This window comes from Onychostoma macrolepis, chromosome 09, assembly GCF_012432095.1.
Source record: "Onychostoma macrolepis isolate SWU-2019 chromosome 09, ASM1243209v1, whole genome shotgun sequence".
Classification (NCBI taxonomy): Eukaryota; Metazoa; Chordata; class Actinopteri; order Cypriniformes; family Cyprinidae; genus Onychostoma; species Onychostoma macrolepis.
Genome location: NC_081163.1, coordinates 10487688 through 10506291, shown reverse-complemented (window position 1 = coordinate 10506291; position 18604 = coordinate 10487688). Strand labels below are relative to the sequence as shown.

The following is an 18604-nucleotide window of genomic DNA, read 5'->3' as shown; positions in this document are numbered from 1 at the left end:
CATGACACTCCAAACGTGGTTGGTGTGAACTGACAAGTCACTCCCATTTTGCTATGTTTCTAACATGTGATTGGAGGACCTGTCCTCTGGTCATATCTCTCCATGCGATATCGCGCTCGGAAGGCATTGCTAAGCATAATGGGAAACGTAGTTTTCCATGTTTATACCGTTTTGAGAACGATTTAAGAGGAATAAAGAACTACATTTCCCAGGCTGATTTTAAGGAGGCGTTTACCGTCTCGATCAGCTGAAATATGACAGGTTTTTTTCAGTTTACAAGTTTTGCTCATGCTCTTCAAAGATGACAGAGGGAACGTGAGTACAATTGTCTAATATTGGTGAATGCTTATGTTTTAAAATCACGCAGATATGAGATGAATACATTTTCCGATAAGACACGTTAAACAGAAACTAATATATTATGACGTTTTAATAAACAGTATATTATTATTATATTATAAGTATCAATGCCCTATAATGCAGACTATATGCATATCTGTAGATGCTATCTTTCTTATAACATAATATGATTTATGAAGTCATGAAACTACAAGGTGTTTATTTGTTTGTTTATTTTTTGAGAAAGACAATGCCAGTATTTCTACAGTGCTGTTTTGTACTGACAAACTTAACTATAATTTAAATAAAGTAATAATAAAAAAAAGCTTTTCATTGATATTGTTAGATGAACATCAGTTTTTTAAACAAAGGTTTGTTAAATGCTTGAAAAGTGTTACTGTACTACTGTTACTATGCCCATCCAAGTGTAACATTTTAAAGATTTGATTCAGGTGTTTGCGGAGAAGGGGAGGCCCCTATAAGACTGATCCAGTGTCAGATCTCAGCCGCTGGAGGTTGAGTAATGTGGAGGGCAGACAGACCTGGAGGTACATTGAAGAGGCAGGCAGCGTGGACAGACAGCAAAGCATGCTGGAATCTCACTCTCTGGGACTGGACACGGTAAACATAAACATTACAGACAAGTACAGTGCAACTTTTATATTCATTTTCATATCTAATCTGTTCTTCTTGACCTCAGGGTGAGTTCATCTCAGCATCCCCTGCCGCACACACTGCAGTAGAAGCTGCACTGAAGGGAATGGACTTCTACAGCCGTCTCCAGGCTGAAGATGGACACTGGGCTGGGGATTATGGTGGACCACTTTTCTTACTTCCAGGTCATTCATTTATAATAAGCCATTTGGACAGACTTTCTTTGTTTAGGCATTAGATGAAAGTAAATATTCTGATAAATAATGTATAATATAAATAAATATAATCAGTCGAGCATTATATGAAAAAATTTTGCGCACGATTAACTCATGCAATATTAAGGTTAAAATTTGCCACTATGAAGTAAATAATAATGGTACTGAGAAACCTAGAATTTTTAAAGCTAAATTGTCCTTTTCTCTATTTGTTGATGGTTTTCAGGTCTGCTCATAACCTGTCATATTGCTAAGATCCCTCTGCCAGATGCATGGAAGCAGGAAATGGTTAGATACCTTCGCTCTGTGCAGCTGCCTGACGGAGGCTGGGGCCTGTGAGTATTGATAACACTGTTTTTTATTATATGGGGTGAATCTCATGATACCTGCAACTGCATGGAACATCCAGATTATATTTCACTCACAAATCAAAAGAAATAAATTAGAAATCATCTCATTATTATACTGCAAAAAGAGAGAAGGAAATCAATCTTATTACTGTAATGCAAAAATAAAACAATTGAAATGCTACTACATTTATACATAATGGTAGTGTTTATTATTTGTCCTTTGTGCTGATTTTTTCCTCCATTATCTTGCCTCCTAATCTAGTTATCTAATAAACCTGGCATTGTGTACTAGGAATATTATTGGCTCTTTAACAAATTACTTTATTCCTCTTTTGGGAGTCGCTTTGGATAAAAGTGTCTGCTAAATGCATAAATGTAAATTCATCTCAAGAACATGTTTTGAAGAATGCTGGTAACCAAACAGTTTTAGTTTCCATGACTTGCATTGTATGGACAAAAAATACAATGAGAGTCAATGGGACCAGAAAAAAATCATACAGGTTTGGATTGACATGAAGATGTGTAAATTAATTAATTAATTTTTTGGGTCCACTATTCCTTTAATGTTTAACTTCACTGGGATAATAATGGAATTATTACTTTATGACCTGATGAACAGTACAAATATTCATTCATTCCAGGCACATTGAAGATAAGTCTACTGTTTTTGGAACAGCTTTGAATTACACCACCCTGAGAATTCTGGGAGTTGGTCCGGATGATCCAGATATGGTTCGGGCAAGGAATATTTTACACAGCAAAGGTCTGTGACTGCTGAAATACAAACAGTCACATGTATGTTCATATGTAACGTAACCCAATAAATGAAATAATATGGTGTTCAATTTCAGTATTGTCCTGCTCTGTTACAGGCGGTGCTGTCGGTATACCCTCCTGGGGTAAATTCTGGTTGGCCATCCTCAACGTATACAGCTGGGAAGGGATGAATACGCTCTTTCCAGAGATGTGGTATCCCGAGACTTCATTAGTTTACAGATTTAGTGTCATTTTTGTTTTGAACATTTATATAGTTGGATTTCCTTTTGCAATTTTTTATTTTTTTTCCCCCATCAGGTTGTTCCCTTCCTGGGTGCCGGCACATCCCTCCACTTTATGGTGCCACTGTCGACAGGTCTACCTACCCATGAGCTACTGCTATGCGGTCAGGCTGTCTGCCGATGAAGATCCACTGATACTCAGTTTAAGACAGGTGAAGTTTCACAGTTTCACCACTAGAGGCCACTCTGAGACCACATTAAAAGTTTGCCATTATCTTGTTTGCCTGAACTCTGCTATCCAGTCACAGTTTTATTTGTTTTTTGGGTGTTAAACAGGAGCTCTACGTCCAGGAATACTCGACTATTGACTGGCCAGCTCAGAGGAACAACGTTGCAGCTTGTGACTTGTACACACCACACAGCACCTTGCTTACTATTGCTTATAGTGAGAGAAGTGTACCATCTCTGTAAAAAATCATCTTTTACACTTTACATTTCAATTAAGTCACATAACACTATCAATCTTGATCTTACAGTGATCCTGAATGTGTATGAAGCTCATCACAGCACTATGCTGAGAGAAAAAGCAGTGAAGGAGCTTTATGACCATATTAAAGCAGACGATCGCTTCACTAAGTGTATCAGCATTGGCCCGGTGAGAGAAAAGAGAATACATCTTATTTTATAAATTTTTACTCTATTAATCCACATCCCTGGTTTTATTGTGTGCAGTTTCTCTGTACAGGTTTTATCTGAACTATTCATTCTTAAATATTACCGTGTGTATAAAACTAATTTCCTGTTTTGTCAGATTTCGAAAACGATCAATATGTTGGTACGCTGGTATGTGGATGGACCCACATCACCTGCCTTTCAGGAGCATGTGACAAGGATTCCTGACTATCTATGGTTTGTGGTCTGATTTTAGTAATTTCCTGCTTATATTATATTTAATGATAATAATAATTGGTTTCTGTCTGTCTTTTTGTCATTTTTTATTTTTTCAATGCTCCAGGCTGGGTTTGGATGGCATGAAAATGCAGGTGAGATGTCATTATGAAGAACAATTTTGGGTTCTAAAGTTTGTTTTATCTGATCAGTTAAATGTTATTATTAACAAGATTAATATCAATTCTCACTCCTATTATTATTTATTTTCCATCAGGGTACAAACGGATCACAGCTATGGGACACTGCATTTGCAGTACAAGCATTTCTTGAGGTATATATTTTTATTAATAAAACAAACTGGCGCATAACCGATGATTGATCAGTTGGCCTTGTTTTCTGAACAGGCAGGTGCCCAGGACATCCCCAGGTTTACAGAGTGCCTCACACAAGCCCATCATTTCTTTAATCTGACCCAGGTGAGGATGATTAAATCTCATTTTTAAGTTTCATGTTCTTCATTATTGCAGCCTCTTTAACACTTTAAATGAACTATGTTGTGATTTGAAAATGTTAATAATTTTTTTATGTTAATCCAAATACAGTGGAGTCCAAAAGTCCACATTGAAATCTTATCTATCTATCTATCTATATATCTATCTATCTATATAAAAACAAAATAGTAGCATTTAACTTGTAGTTTCAAACTTTTGGCCCCCACTGAAGTGTAATAATTTGGTGTCAGTGTGAGGTCTAATCGTTTTTTTTTTTTATTATTATAGATCAAAAATAATCCTCCGGAATACGAGAAATACTACAGACAAATGAACAAGGTAAACTTTTGGGTATTGCATTTCAACCTTCTTAACCATTCTTAATGTGCTCTTAAACACTTTAATGAGTGTGTGTTTGTGTGATTCAGGGAGGTTTTCCCTTCAGCACGCGGGACTGTGGTTGGATAGTTGCGGACTGTACAGCGGAAGGACTGAAATCTGTGATGCTTCTGCAGGAGCAGTGTGGTTTCCTCAAAGAAAAAATTTCCACTGAAAGACTCTTTGATGCTGTCAATGTGGTAAAAGCCTTGTTTACAATTCAGACATGTTTAACATTCTGTCTGTGTCTTACCAGTGCAGAGCCACAATAATCTGATTTACAGTACACTTATTATAGGAACAATCCCCTTGGAGCAACCTAGGGTTAAGTGTCTTGCTCAAGGGCACAATGAGCCTAAGCCACTATGCAACACTGAGCCTCTTTGTGACTCAAATCTCATCAACTCACAACATAGACAGTGTTAGATCGTATTTAGAGGGTCTTTACTCCCTATCTTTAATCTCAGTTATTTTTCTTAAACAAATGTAAGTTAATTATATTCAGTATTTATTCATAGGCTGATATAATATATTGTCACTTCTTTATTGTTCACGCATGGCTCATATTTCCAATGAAATTACACAGTGAAATGCATCCAAACTCACAAGCTGTGTCAGAATAAACACACTAATCATATACACTATTGTTCAAAAATTTGGGGGCGGTAGGATTTTCTAATGTTTTTGAAAAATGTCTCTTATGGTCACCGAAGCTGTATTTATTTGATCAAAAATACAGTAGAAACAGTAATATTGTGAAATATTACTACGATTTTAAATAGCTGTTTTCTATGATAATATTTTTTAAATTGTAATTTATTTTGTGATGGCAAAGCTCAATTTTTAGCAGCCGTTACGCCAGTCTTCAGTGGCACATGATCCTTCAGAAATCATTTTAATATGCCGAAACATTTCTTATTACAATGATGAATTACAATGATTTATAGAAACTGAAACATTTTTTCATGATTTTTTGATTAATAGAAAGTTGTAATAGAAAAAACAGCATTTATTTGAAATAGACATCTTCATTAACATTATAAATGTCACTTTTGATTAATTTAATGTGTCCTTGCTGAATAAAAGTATTAATTTCTTTTTTAAAAATGTGATTTTGTTTCAGCTGCTAAGCATGAGAAATCCTGATGGAGGGTTTGCCACGTATGAGACCAAACGTGGTGGAAAACTGCTGGAGCTGTTGAACCCATCTGAAGTGTTTGGTGAGCATGCAGTAAAATTTCATATTCAGTTGACAGTGCATTTTTCATCTGTCTTGACATTTCTGATTCTACCTCTTTCTCTCCCAGGTGATATAATGATCGACTACACGTATGTTGAGTGTACCTCAGCTGTAATGCAGGCACTGAAGCACTTTCACAGCGTATATCCTGAGCACAGAGCAGAAGAGATTAGGTACAGCCAAACACAGTATTTCAGCATATTGTGGTTTGAAAAATGGTTTGGTTAAACCACGTCTCTTGATCACATAGGACAACTCTTCAGCAGGGGCTGGACTACTGCAGGAGGGTTCAAACACCTGATGGCTCATGGGAAGGGTAGGCATTGGTTCATTTGTAATCAGAGACATGATTCTGTTGCTTCTTAGACTGTTTTTGAAGTATTCTGCTTGTCTTAGGTCCTGGGGAGTCTGTTTCACATATGGAGTCTGGTTTGGTCTGGAGGCATTTGCATGTATGGGCCACACTTTCCAAAATGGGTATGATATTTGTTTGTCTTCTCATATTGATGTTCATTTAATAAATCATCAACTCATATTCTTTTACTGCACTTTATTTAACCCCTTGCAGGTCTGTTTGTGTGGAGGTGAAACGTGCCTGTGAGTTCCTGCTGTCGAAGCAGATGGAGGATGGAGGCTGGGGCGAGGACTTTGAGTCATGTGAGCAGCGGCGCTATGTTCAGAGCAAGAACTCACAGATCCACAACACCTGCTGGGCTTTGCTGGGGTTGATGGCTGTCAGGTAACATCAGCAGTAGTTTTTAGATACCTCTACAGAACTGCCCTCCTGTTCAAAAACTGGGTACAACTTTTGTGTTCGGGAGCAAATTGACCCACATTGGTTTCCATTCAGTTTGCCAAAAATCAACATTATGAAAAATACTAAAGATTCATGCAAAAACAGAAATCCTCTATTGTAGCTTGTCAGTGACTAAAAAAATACAAAATATGTGAGGTAATTAAAAAATGTCCATTATTTTTATTGTTATTTCTATTGTGTTAGGGGTCAATTTAACCAATGTATTTTTTGTGTTCAGAATTAGCTGTGCAGACACCATAAAACAAGTACAAACTACAAATACAAGTAACTGGAAGAAAGTATAAATAGTATATAACATTATTTGTACTTAGTGTAAGTAATATCTATTGCTATTTGTACTTCCTCTGCCTTTTTGTCTTTTTTTTTTCAAATCCTTGTGAGGGTAAAATGGCTTTTTCAGCAACAGTCTATTAATTGAGATCCAAAAAATTCTGTATTTCAGATTTTAGTGTTTGACAACCTATAATAACTGTTAACGATAACTTTTTTATGTTGATTTATGGCAAATTGCATGGAAAACGATGAGGCTGCTTTTCCAAAACAGGGTTAATTTACTTAAACAAATGTCATTTTCAGGTACCCTGACATCAGAGTGATCGAGCGAGGCATTCAAGTTTTGATTGATAGGCAGCTGCCCAATGGAGACTGGCCACAGGTAAGCAAAGCTGTTGCTAGATCTCCAAAATTCATCTGAGGTCTCTCTCTCTCAGTCTAATAAAATGCGCTGGGTTGTTTCCTTGTTTTCAGGAGAATATTTCTGGAGTGTTCAATAAAAGCTGTGCCATCAGCTACACCTCTTACAGGAATGTGTTTCCTGTGTGGACGCTGGGCCGATTCTCACGGCTCTACCCCTGCAGCCCTCTGGCTGGGAAACTCAAACTCTGAGTCAGATACTGTGTACTTGTGCCTCAAATAAGCAGTATCTGATCAAAGACCATTCTTATTTGAAACAAACCTGTTTGCTGCTCTTTAGAAAGTAGAACTGATTTATCAAAGTCTTTAATAAATTAAATATCCTTTTAAAAAATAAAATTACCATTTCGTGTAGATGATTCTGTAATTAAATGTGATTTTCTGTACTTTTATAATAAATCGTTTTATATTCTGGCTCACAGTTTTGTGTGATTTATGTTTTGTAATCTCCCCCCTCTTGTTTGCACTGATTGAAATCAATTCAGTTTAATATTGTTGGGAAAACTGCATACTGCTGCTCAGTAGTTTAGAATGCTCTATGTTAAAGGTATGTACAAATTATTATTGTTATAATAATAATAATAATAATAAAAATAAACATGCAAAGTAATGAGGTAATGTGACAAATATTGCGTAATGAGCTCTCTCACAATACTTTTTTTAATGGTAGGCCTATGTAGTATACATTGTGCAGTATTAGATAAGTATTTTCATTACACGTTACAGCCCTGCTGAACAAAGAATTTAGTTCATAGTAAGCTAAGAAAACATGCCAGTATCTACAACTATTATTACTATTTTTATTATTATTATTACATTTATATTCGGTACAGGCTTTTATTTTGACATGCTGAAGCATTTCCGCATTCACGCTGCTCTGGGTTTACGGGTGAAGCCGGTTTAATGAACAGCTGATTTGAATTCTTCACGGACCATCCTACAGTTTTATGCGGTATTGAAGTGCTTTCTGCAGCTTGACAGGACGGAGATATGAATGTTAAAGTCACGGAGTGAATGATGGCGTCGGGATGGCGGCAGCCTCGATCAGTTAGAGCTGCTTTAGTCTTTAACACCATCATCATCTTCATCAGCACCGGCGCACAGACGCACACCTGTGACCACAAAGTGCCCCTGCCCACAGAGGTCAGTCCCTCTTATTCGTTCATCTTTCTTCTGCTTCTCAAATACCTTCTTAATATCATGCCATGTTGTGCTTTATCCCCCAAAATGAATAATAACTGAGGCTGACAATCTGCTAATGTCTCCTTTATGTTCCACAAAAGAAAGAAAGTAACGTTAAGGTGAATAAATGAAGGCAGAATTTTCCATTTTGGTAAAACTATCACTTTAAAAGGCATTTATCTCTGGATGGGGTCACATTAAAGGGACAGTTAACCATAAAATGAAAAATGTCATAATTTGCTCGCCTTAAAATCTGTGTAACTTCTTCTGTAGTACATAAAGAAATTATATAGCAGTCCTAGCTTTTTTTATGTGCAATCATCCTTCACTGCTCAAATATTCTATGAAATATTATTTTACCAGTACTTCTAATAATGTCTGCTGTTTGCCATTCTAGGTCATACATAAAGTGTTTCTGAAGCCAGATAGATTGACCAAAAGAAGCACTGACCAGCAGTTAAAGATCCAAATAGAGTACGACTCCAGCTTGGATTGGTTAGTTTGTATTTTATTAAATACAGTAATGCCACATTGTCATTGTTATACATTGACTTAATATCTTTACTGCTCACACAGGTTAGATGAAGCCAAAAGCAGCCTTGTGAAGGTACTTTGATTTCTGTAGTCAAGGTTTTATTAATATGTAAAGCTAAATATTATTTGTTAAATCTTGTAAATGGCCTTTCACATCTAAATAGGATGCATACATACATTATTGATCTTTTCAATAATGATCTTTTCTGCTTTGTTTCAAGGACAAGCTCCTCCCACAGGCCATTGATTATCTTCAGAAGGCCTTCAGGGTTCGTAGGCAGTCAGGTCCAATATTACTGAGCAGGTAATTCTCCTCTCAGCCTAGTATTGTCTGACAGCAAATCCTCTTAAAATTGCATTCAGCCATGTCCTTCTGGAAGCTTGGTGGATATTTAATCTCATTAGTTTCTTTTTTGTAATCCCAATATTTTTTTTTCCCTTAATGATTAGACAATGCGCAACCAATCAGTACCTTAGGAAAAGAGATGATCCACATCGCTACTGTCAGGGACCGTGTGCAGACATCACTAAGTGTGGCCCAGTTGTTGTCCCTGAACAACATTTGCAGGTTAAAAATATTTCCTTCCTTATTTTGTTTATTACTTTTTTTTTTTTTTTATTACAATATATTTGCTGCATATAAACCATACAGATTAGTAAAAAAAACAAAAAAACATTAAGACTTTGTGATTTTGTTCAACATTTTTTTCATTTTGGTACCTTAATATGAGCAATAGTCCACATATCTATTTCATACCGGTGTGAATTACTCAACCAAGCCTAAATTACATATAATGAGCATTGTATGAAAATTTAAAGTGTCTGTTGATGTCTATTGATATTTGTTAATATATTCAATTTCAATTCAATGTAAACATTTTTAAAAATGATCTGCATAAATATACGTACAGAAGCACCAATCCTACTTAAAGATCCATTTTAAGTGGATTTTTATGGATAAAATGAATTCTAATACTGATAAATATAAATACATTGCAGGGTAATATATGAGAATTTTTGATTCATAGAATGACGTCTCATTTAGCAATGCAGGGTTTGCAGTGAGTCTGGCAAGTCATGCGGCCCCGCTGGTCCTCCTGATGGTGAGGGGGTGGTCAGGGCTGATTTTGTGTTGTATGTGAGTGCGATGACCACAGAGCGTTGTGGACAAGAGAACATCGTAGCCTATGCAGCATACTGCCAGCTGGAGTCTGAACTGGACAGGTGATCGCAATAATTAATGAACTGGGAATGTTGCTGATTTTAATTTGCTTTAGAGTATACTGTGGAAATAGTCCAGTGTGTTGCTGACAGTAACGGCAGAATTTCTTAATGTAGGCCCATCGCTGGATATGCCAATCTGTGTCCCAATATGATCTCTACTCAACCTCAGGAGTTTGAAGGGATGCTGTCCACAGTCAAACACGAGATCATACATGCCCTGGTAACAACATTAAACTCTGCACATCCTCATGAGGAGAGCTTTTATAGTTTATCATTGTTCAATTATATGTTCTATATGTTTTAAGGGTTTTTCTGCGGGACTCTTTGCGTTTTACCATGATGATGATGGGAAACCTTTGACACCACGTTCTGCAAGTGGTCTACCTGCATACAATGAAAGGTGATGGTTATATTTGTATTTTTATTTCTGTTTTTGAAATATAATTTAAGGTAAAAAAAAACAAAAACCCCATGACCCCCTGATATATGTATATAATGGACCTTCATAGTTAAACTATATATATATATAGCACTGTGTTTATTTCTTTTATCTCTCTCTCTCTCAGTTTAGGGTTATATCAATGGAGTGATAAAGTCATCAAACGAGCAACCCGGCTGTGGGACATCCGTGGAGGCCACATGGTCAGACACACGGTCCATCTTCTGGCCACCCCACGTGTAGTTGTAAGTATTTCTTTACTTTTAAAGGAACAGCATCTAAATAGTCGAATTGAGCTACATGAATTGTTGTGATGTTTTATCAGGAGGAAGCCAGGAGACATTTTAATTGCCCCATTCTAGAGGGCATGGAACTGGAGAACCAGGGAGGTGCTGGCACAGAGTTCAACCACTGGGAAAAACGTCTGTTAGAGGTACTGAAACCAAATCTTCCCTGGTGGTGTTCATGAACACTTAACTATTTTAGTGTCAGTACTGTCAAAGTACTGTTTTTTTAAAACTTATTTGTATTGAATTCAGCATGTTTTATTTTAACAGAATGAGGCAATGACTGGATCTCACACACAGAACAGAGTGTTTTCCAGAATTACTTTGGCCATAATGGAGGATACAGGGTAAGAGAAGTATTGTTGCTCATGGCTAATGCAGTTTATTCACTTACGAAGGTGTGGACTTCTACATTTAGAGGTATAGTTCTCCCCAAAAATGTAGATTCTGTCATCATTTACTGACCCTCATGTTGTTTCAAACTATATGCTCTGTGCAACACAAAAGAGGATATTTTGAAGAATGTTGGGAACCAAACAATTTCGGTTCCCATTCACTCCCCACAGTATGGACAAAAAAGTACTATGGAAATCAATGGGACCTGAAACTGTTTCAGCATTCCTCTATATCTATATATCTATTGTATATATATTGAGGCTGAGTAAATGTTGAAAGAATTTGCATTTTTTGGTGGACTACCTACCCCTTTAAGTGTAATTTAATAATTTAAGTGCTAGAATGCTAAGACTGTCCTATGATTGACTTTCTGTTTTAAGGTGGTACAGGGCCAATTATAGTGTGGCGGAGAACTTGGAGTGGGGAAGAGGTTTGGGTTGCGACTTTGTGATGAAAAGCTGTAAATTCTGGATAGACCAACATCGCCATACGTAAGCTTTGATACATGAGATGCGTCATAAAACGTTGTGTACACTTGCGAAAAAAATCATTTTTGTTGTTGTTGTATTAAGTGGACAATGTACTTTTATTTGTTTTGGCAGGTGCATTTATCAAGATGCCATGCAATTGCATAAAAAAACTGTACATTTCATAAGTTCATGTATTCCCTGGGAATACAAACTCATGTTGCTAGTGGTACAGAAACAAATTAGATTGTGTATTGTACATTTATAGCAGTTCTTTATTTCAGATTCCAGTGTCTTATTGTATCTTCTCCAGAGAAACTGGAGTTTTGTAGTCTTAAATATACAGTTGCTGGTCATATAATTAGAATATCATCAAAAAGTTGATTTATTTCACTAATTCCATTCAAAAAGTGAAACTTGTATATTATATTCATTCATTATACACAGACTGATATATTTCAAATATTTATTTCTTTTAATTTTGATGATTAGAGCTTACCGCTCATGAAAGTCAAAAATCAGTATCTCAAAATATTAGAATATTACTTAAGACCAATACAAAGAAAGGATTTTTAGAAATCTTGGCCAACTGAAAAGTATGAAAATGAAAAGTATGAGCATGTACATCACTCAGTACTTAGTTGGGGCTCCTTTTGCCTGAATTACTGCAGCAATGCGGCGTGGCATGGAGTCGATCAGTCTGTGGCACTGCTCAGGTGTTATGAGAGCCCAGGTTGCTCTGATAGTGGCCTTCAGCTCATCTGCATTGTTGGGTCTGGTGTCTCTCATCTTCCTCTTGACAATACCCCATAGATTCTCAGGTCAGGCGAGTTTGCTGGCCAATCAAGCACAGTAACACTATGGTCATTGAACCAGCTTTTGGTACCTTTGGCAGTGTGTGCAGGTGCCAAGTCCTGCTGGAAAATGAAATCTGCATCTCCATAAAGCTTGTCAGCAGAAGGAAGCATGAAGTGCTCTAAAATTTCCTGGTAGATGGCTGCGTTGACTGTGGACTTCAGAAAACACAGTGGACCAACACCTGACTGTGGAAACTTCACACTGGACTTCAAGCAACATGGATTCAGTGCCTCTCCACTCTTCCTTCAGACTCTGGGACCTTGATTTCCAAATGAAATGTAAAATTTACTTTACTCTGAAAAGAGGACTTTGGACCACTGAGCAACAGTCCAGTTCTTTTTCTCCACAGCCCAGGTAAGATGCTTCTGACGTTGTCTCTGGTTCAGAGGTGGCTTGGTAGCCCTTTTCCTGAAGACGTCTGAGCGTGGTGACTCTTGATGCACTGACTCCAGCTTCAGTTCTCTCCTTGTGAAGCTCTCACAAGTGTTTGAATCGGCTTTGCTTGACTGTATTCTCAAGCTTGCGGTCATCCCTGTTGCTTGTGCACCTTTTCCTACCCAAATTCTTCCTTCCAGTCAACTTTGCATTTAATATGCTTTGATACAGCACTCTGTAAACAGCCACACCTTTCAGTAATGACCTTCTGTGACTTACCCTCTTTGTGGAGGGTGTCAATGTTCGTCTTCTGGATCATTGCCAAGTCAGCAGTCTTCTCCATTATTGTGGTTTCAAAGAACAAGAGATACCCAGAATTTATACTGTAGGGATGGTCATTTATTCAAACTCAAATGTAAATATTCTAATATTTTGAGATACTGATTTTTGACTTTCATGAGCTGTAAGCTCTAATCATCAAAATTAAAAGAAATAAACATGTGAAATATATCAGTCTGTGTGTAATGAATGAATATAATATACAAGTTTCACTTTTTGAATGGAATTAGTGAAATAAATCAACTTTTTGATGATATTCTAATTATATGACCAGCACCTGTACATGCAGCATATTGGTAAAGATTTAGGTCATTGATTAGACATCTGTTCAGGAGGCCAACCCTGAGCCCATACTGTGATTCTGTGAGGAGCGCACCTCTACAGCTCACCTGCAGGCAGGACCAGCTGGCAGTGGCCGTGTGCAATCTGCAGAAGTTTCCTCATGCGCTTCCTGCAGAGTATCAGGTAAGATCAGCAGAAATGCAGGTAAAAATCCTTTGTATCTTCACTCAGTTCTTCTTCATTTGAAACACTTTATTGTGAAAAGCACTATAGAAATAAAATTGACTGGTTGTTTACAGATAAATACAAGATGACTGCCTTTATAGAAGGTTGATTTGAATGTAATAAACCCTCTCCATCCACTAGTACTTTGACCGTATCCCTGGTGTCCCTGAGGAAGATTTACCAGCATACGGAGGGGCCGTAGAGATCGCAGACTACTGTCCTTTTAGCCAGGAGTTTAGTTGGCATGTGGGTGGGGAATACCAGCGCAGCTCTTACTGCAGGATACAGGAGAACCAGCCAGGTGAGATGCCATTGACTCACATTCTTTCTTCATTTAGAAGCAGAATAGAAGGTCTCATTTGGCTATTCCTCCTTGTGTTGTTCAGTATTTTTTTTTTGCATGTAGTTGAGACTGTTGGGGTTTTGATTTTTTTTAGCCACATGGAGAAACTATGGGGCGGAACAGTATGGCCCGGGATCAGTGTGTCTGTACCAGAAGTCACCATTTGTAATGGAGCAGTGCACCAAAAGAATGACCTACCCAGACTGGGGCAGTGGTTGCTATAAGGTAATAATGTAATAGATCTCATGAGAGATGGGACAGTCACTGCAGAAGTGTGTCTATATAGCAAATGTTTTGGGTCATGAAGATGTTTTTATGTTTTTGAAAAAGGTCTCTTATTCTCACCAAAGCTGCATTTATTTGATCAAAAAGTAAGAACAGTATATTGTTGCATATTATTACATATTATTAGAATTTTTTTTTTCAATAAACGGTTATAAAAGCATATATTTAAAATAAACATTATTTGTCTTCACTGACACCTTTGATAATTTATCTTAATGATAGTGTAAATATGCGTGTAAATTTATTTTACTTTTTTTGTTTTTTGTTTTTTTTTTCAACTGGGGCATTGTGTACCGCTACACCATAGGAAAATGATGCTTTATGTGTACTGAAACTGTGATTTGTGTTGCAGGTGTCTTGTACAGCCCAAGGGTTGTCGGTCTGGGTGCAGAATGAGTCCTATCCATGTGTTCGTACTGGTCAGGTTATCAGCATGAGCATACGAATGAATGAATGGGTCTACAGTGGACAGCTCATCTGCCCAACCTGCTCTGACTTCTGCAGCGTCTGCCCCCTCCCTCATGAGATCCCCCCTCAAAACACCACCAAGAGTGCCCGCTTAGGTGAGTTACTTTTTTATTTATATATATATATATATATATATATATATATATATATAAAAAAATATGGTTTAAAAAAAATTACTGAAGCCACCAATTTGATCTCTCTCAAATAAAATGATTATGATGATTATTTATAAATATGAATTATGTGAAAGAACAACAGTTTTCCAAATACATAATGTAAACCAGGTACATAACAAAGTTCAAACAGTATAAAATATGTTTGTTTTCTAAAAAAAAGGCTAATTTCTTTCATATTATAATAATTCTTTTTTCTTCAGATCCTTGTTCCAGGTCTTCTTGTTTGGTGGTGAACTTATGGCAGCTCCTGTTAACTCTTACTCCACTGCTGATCGGCTTCCTGCTTTGTGGCAGGGACTGAATTTGTTCCCAGTTGATTGGGTGAATATGGATGCCTTGATATGCTACAGGCTTCCCTTGAGATTTAGCTGCTCTGGAGAGCAAAACGGCAATCATTTCCATAGTGTAGTCTGTGATCTGATAACTGTTCTCTCTATGTGGAGGTGTGGACTGTAGGTGGGATTGAAAAGCCATTGATTGCACTCCTCCTTGCCTGGCTGTCAGGTGCCAGCGAGCTATTGATCCAATGTGAAGCCATAGTCATGCAAGTTACGGTTATGCAGGTGCTAATTAATGTTCTCTTTGACTCTCTGATGGACCCGTAGCATTTTGGGTCATGAAATAGGCATCTGGTTGAGAATGATGGGAGATATTCACCTCTCGTCTTCTGCTCATGGTGCTTCTCTGTTGTTACGTGAAATTACTTGCTGGAAATGTTTTGATCAGCGTATATCAGGTCATGTGACTGACGATGCTTGTGATTTTGCATGGAGAAGTGCAAGTGAGATCTCTTTTAAGGACCGTGCAAGTGCTGGTTTTTAATTGTTTTTATTTTTAAATAATTTATAGAAATTTGAATATTGCTGTTGTACAAGATACATAGTTTAGAAAGGGTTTAAATGTGTTTTAATTTAATAATACGCAGTTGGATCCAGAAGTCTGAGATTACATTAAAAATCTGGGATATTTTTTTTTAATTTACAGGAAAACAACATTTTTGAATTTTGTGAGATTTCAAAAATAAATAAAAATATGATGTAAAATGAAGACACAATTTTCTAGGTCACTAAAAGTTGACATTGATCATGGGTCTCTTTATACTGACAAGTCAGATGTTCTTGCTTCCATTGAAGCAAAAGATGCTCTTTGTATCATTCTCAAATCATGCTGGAGAACATAAGTTTACACACATTCTCAAATTCACGAGCAGCTCGAGTCCATTTTTATCATTAAGATACCATTGTAGTTTTTAAAATATATTTTAAATTAATTTTTATTTTAATATTTTGTTTTCAGTTTTAGTCTTTTTGCTGTGATTTTTGTGATTTTTATTTACTTTTTATTTTATTTCAGTATAATTTTTAGTTTTTTTTTTTTTTGTTATTCTTAGTTTAACTAAATGAAAAGAATGTTGCCGTGGCAACTTCTATTAATTTGATTTGAAGTAACAATGGTTTTAGTTAACTATAATAACCCTGGCTCGAGTGCTGGATGACAACGGATGACAAACTAAATATTCTTAAATTTCTTTTAATTTTTAATTTTACTTTTCACTCAGATTATGTTTATTATATCATTTTTTTTTTAGACATTTTGTCCTAAATTAAATACTGCAAAATACTGCATTTTCATTAGTGGTCTCAGACTTGTGGACTTTGTGGTACGTGTGCGATTTAGTTTTATTGCAATTAGTTATTTGACATACTGTCATACTGATTCTGTTTACCTTGAAATGTGTTGCCAGATTTTGGTCCTAAAGGGCTGTCCTACCAAGGCTGCAGATCTTTATAGACTTTGTCTTATAACAATCAACTCACTAAAAGCCCTTGAGAAAAGTGCTTTTTATAGACCTTTATATGAGATCAGATGACATTAGCGTGATTATCAGTATGATTAGTATCTTTTTTGTTTATTATTTTTATAGTGCTAATATAAAATTTGTCACGGTGTCAATTCACTCTTTTATCCAACAACCCCTGTTTTTCTTTTTTTTAAACAGAATATCTAGCACAGATATTCCATTAAAAAAACTTTTGCTTTTTAAAATATGGGCTGAGTGACTGTACACATACATGAAAGCAGGTGTTGATTATTTTATACTGTAGTCACATTGTAACTTGCTTTAATGCATTCAAAATGTAGCCATTATTTTAAAAATGAAATTGGGAACAAATACAGAGGAGTTGCACTGTATATGTGATAGTTTAGAGAATAGATTGTTACTGTTTAGGTGTTAGAGGACTAGTGAAGGTGTCTGTTATGTAATTATCTGGTATTTTACTTGTTCTTTTAATCTTATAATATTGAATGAGGAACTTTTGTGGATGCTGCTCTGAATCCATGTATTTAGTTACAAAATGACATAGTTCATAAGATTTAAACCTTTGGCCATTCATAACTTAATATTATAATATTTGACTACTTTTTGTTAGGTAATACAGTGCTTTTCGTTTAGGACACAGTATTAGTTGCTGAGAGACAAACATGGCAGCTTTAAACACAACACTTTTTTAGAGCCTTTGCATATGGAATGTTGTGTAAATATGTTTCTATTGTAGTACTGATTGCTGATGTGTTAAGAATTTTATTTTGCGTTTTAAGCGTACCGTTTGATGAAGAGATTAATTGTGTGAAATATGGAGCAAATGAGATTCCAGATTTCATAGTGAAACTGTCAAAGAAAAAAATGGTGTGATTATAGTATGAATTCATATTTTCAGTGTGTATGTAGAGCTGGAGTTTATATTCCTACATGTTGGACTGAATGAGTCTTACAGTTGTAGCGGCTCATTATAATGGAGTATTTGTACTCTCAATCAAACCTCAACTGAAATGCCTTTCCTTTCATGGTATTGACTCAAGGACAGTATGAGCATATACTTTAAGTCTGAACATAATTTTTCAGATTGAAAGCAAGCTTTTGTTTAGCTCATATAGGAGAAAATTGAAAATTCTTGAAAATTGTAATCATCACTGCGAGCACTGACACTTGGTAGCATTGGAACATTTACAAACATTATTTATGTAATTATGCTTTTTCTGTTATTTACAATTCATTTGTCACAAAGGACTGTGATACATTTTTTATATATAATCATCATTATAGGACTTGTTTTCATTATTTATTTGTATTATTGCTGCATAAATAGCAATTGTTTATGAATTGTAACTCGGTTTGTAATTTGACAATGCTTATTTGAATTTCTCATATTAAATCATCATGACCTCAGTAAGCACGTCTTGCACCATTTCAGTTGAGATGATCTTGAAAAATGACAGGATATCTTACATGCTAATGTAATTGTGAATTTATCAGAAGAAATGTGTTATTGTTTTTTGTTTCTTTTTTTTATGTCCCAATGTTCAGATGTAAACTCTGCTTTAACTTGTAATGCTTTGACCAAACATTTCATTAATGTCTTTGTATGCTGTTTTCTTTATTTCACTTATTTTATTTATCTACTAATTCATTCAATAAATCATTTCTGAATGTTTTGGTTGGAAAATATAGTAATAATAATGTGTGGAATCAGACAAACCATTCTCCTTTGATAAAAAATTGGATTCTACAAGAAGTAAAAATACATATAAATGACTATAGAAGAGAATAATTCAGAAATTGAAAATGCCAAGCCATGAGACTGTTGTAAGACCAAAG

General features: G+C 36.0%; 2 protein-coding genes across 2 annotated transcripts; both read left to right on the top strand.

The window, feature by feature from the left end:
• Positions 1-30: 30 nt before the first annotated feature.
• Positions 31-7475, top strand: lss (lanosterol synthase (2,3-oxidosqualene-lanosterol cyclase)). The gene is made up of 22 exons (XM_058787430.1): positions 31-315; positions 792-960; positions 1040-1178; positions 1435-1543; positions 2200-2321; positions 2431-2527; positions 2633-2768; positions 2893-3001; positions 3093-3211; positions 3368-3465; positions 3572-3599; positions 3722-3778; positions 3852-3923; positions 4227-4277; positions 4367-4516; positions 5440-5536; positions 5624-5729; positions 5807-5872; positions 5953-6033; positions 6125-6295; positions 6950-7028; positions 7121-7475. Exons 1-22 carry the CDS (start codon positions 302-304, stop codon positions 7256-7258), a joined length of 2208 nt encoding a protein of 735 aa, XP_058643413.1. The 5' UTR covers positions 31-301; the 3' UTR covers positions 7259-7475.
• Positions 7476-7943: 468 nt separating this feature from the next.
• lmln (leishmanolysin-like (metallopeptidase M8 family)) lies at positions 7944-16917 on the top strand. Its single transcript, XM_058786638.1, has 17 exons — positions 7944-8209; positions 8646-8743; positions 8825-8855; positions 9004-9086; positions 9233-9350; positions 9828-10006; positions 10121-10226; positions 10312-10406; positions 10573-10690; positions 10771-10878; positions 11003-11079; positions 11509-11619; positions 13500-13632; positions 13816-13975; positions 14112-14242; positions 14655-14865; positions 15147-16917. The coding sequence occupies exons 1-17, from the start codon at positions 8081-8083 to the stop codon at positions 15245-15247; spliced, it is 1989 nt and encodes a 662-aa protein (XP_058642621.1). The 5' UTR covers positions 7944-8080; the 3' UTR covers positions 15248-16917.
• The last annotated feature ends 1687 nt before the right edge of the window (positions 16918-18604 follow it).

Coding starts and splice junctions, on each gene's coding strand:
- lss (XM_058787430.1), top strand. Junction 1,544..2,199: donor CCTGACGGAGGCTGGGGCCT/GTGAGTATTGAT, acceptor CATTCATTCCAG/GCACATTGAAGATAAGTCTA. Junction 3,924..4,226: donor ATTTCTTTAATCTGACCCAG/GTGAGGATGATT, acceptor TTATTATTATAG/ATCAAAAATAATCCTCCGGA.
- lmln (XM_058786638.1), top strand. CDS start 8,081: ATGATGGCGTCGGGATGGCGGCAGCCTCGATCAGTTAGAGCTGCTTTA. Junction 14,243..14,654: donor GGGGCAGTGGTTGCTATAAG/GTAATAATGTAA, acceptor TTTGTGTTGCAG/GTGTCTTGTACAGCCCAAGG. Junction 14,866..15,146: donor CACCAAGAGTGCCCGCTTAG/GTGAGTTACTTT, acceptor TTTTTTCTTCAG/ATCCTTGTTCCAGGTCTTCT.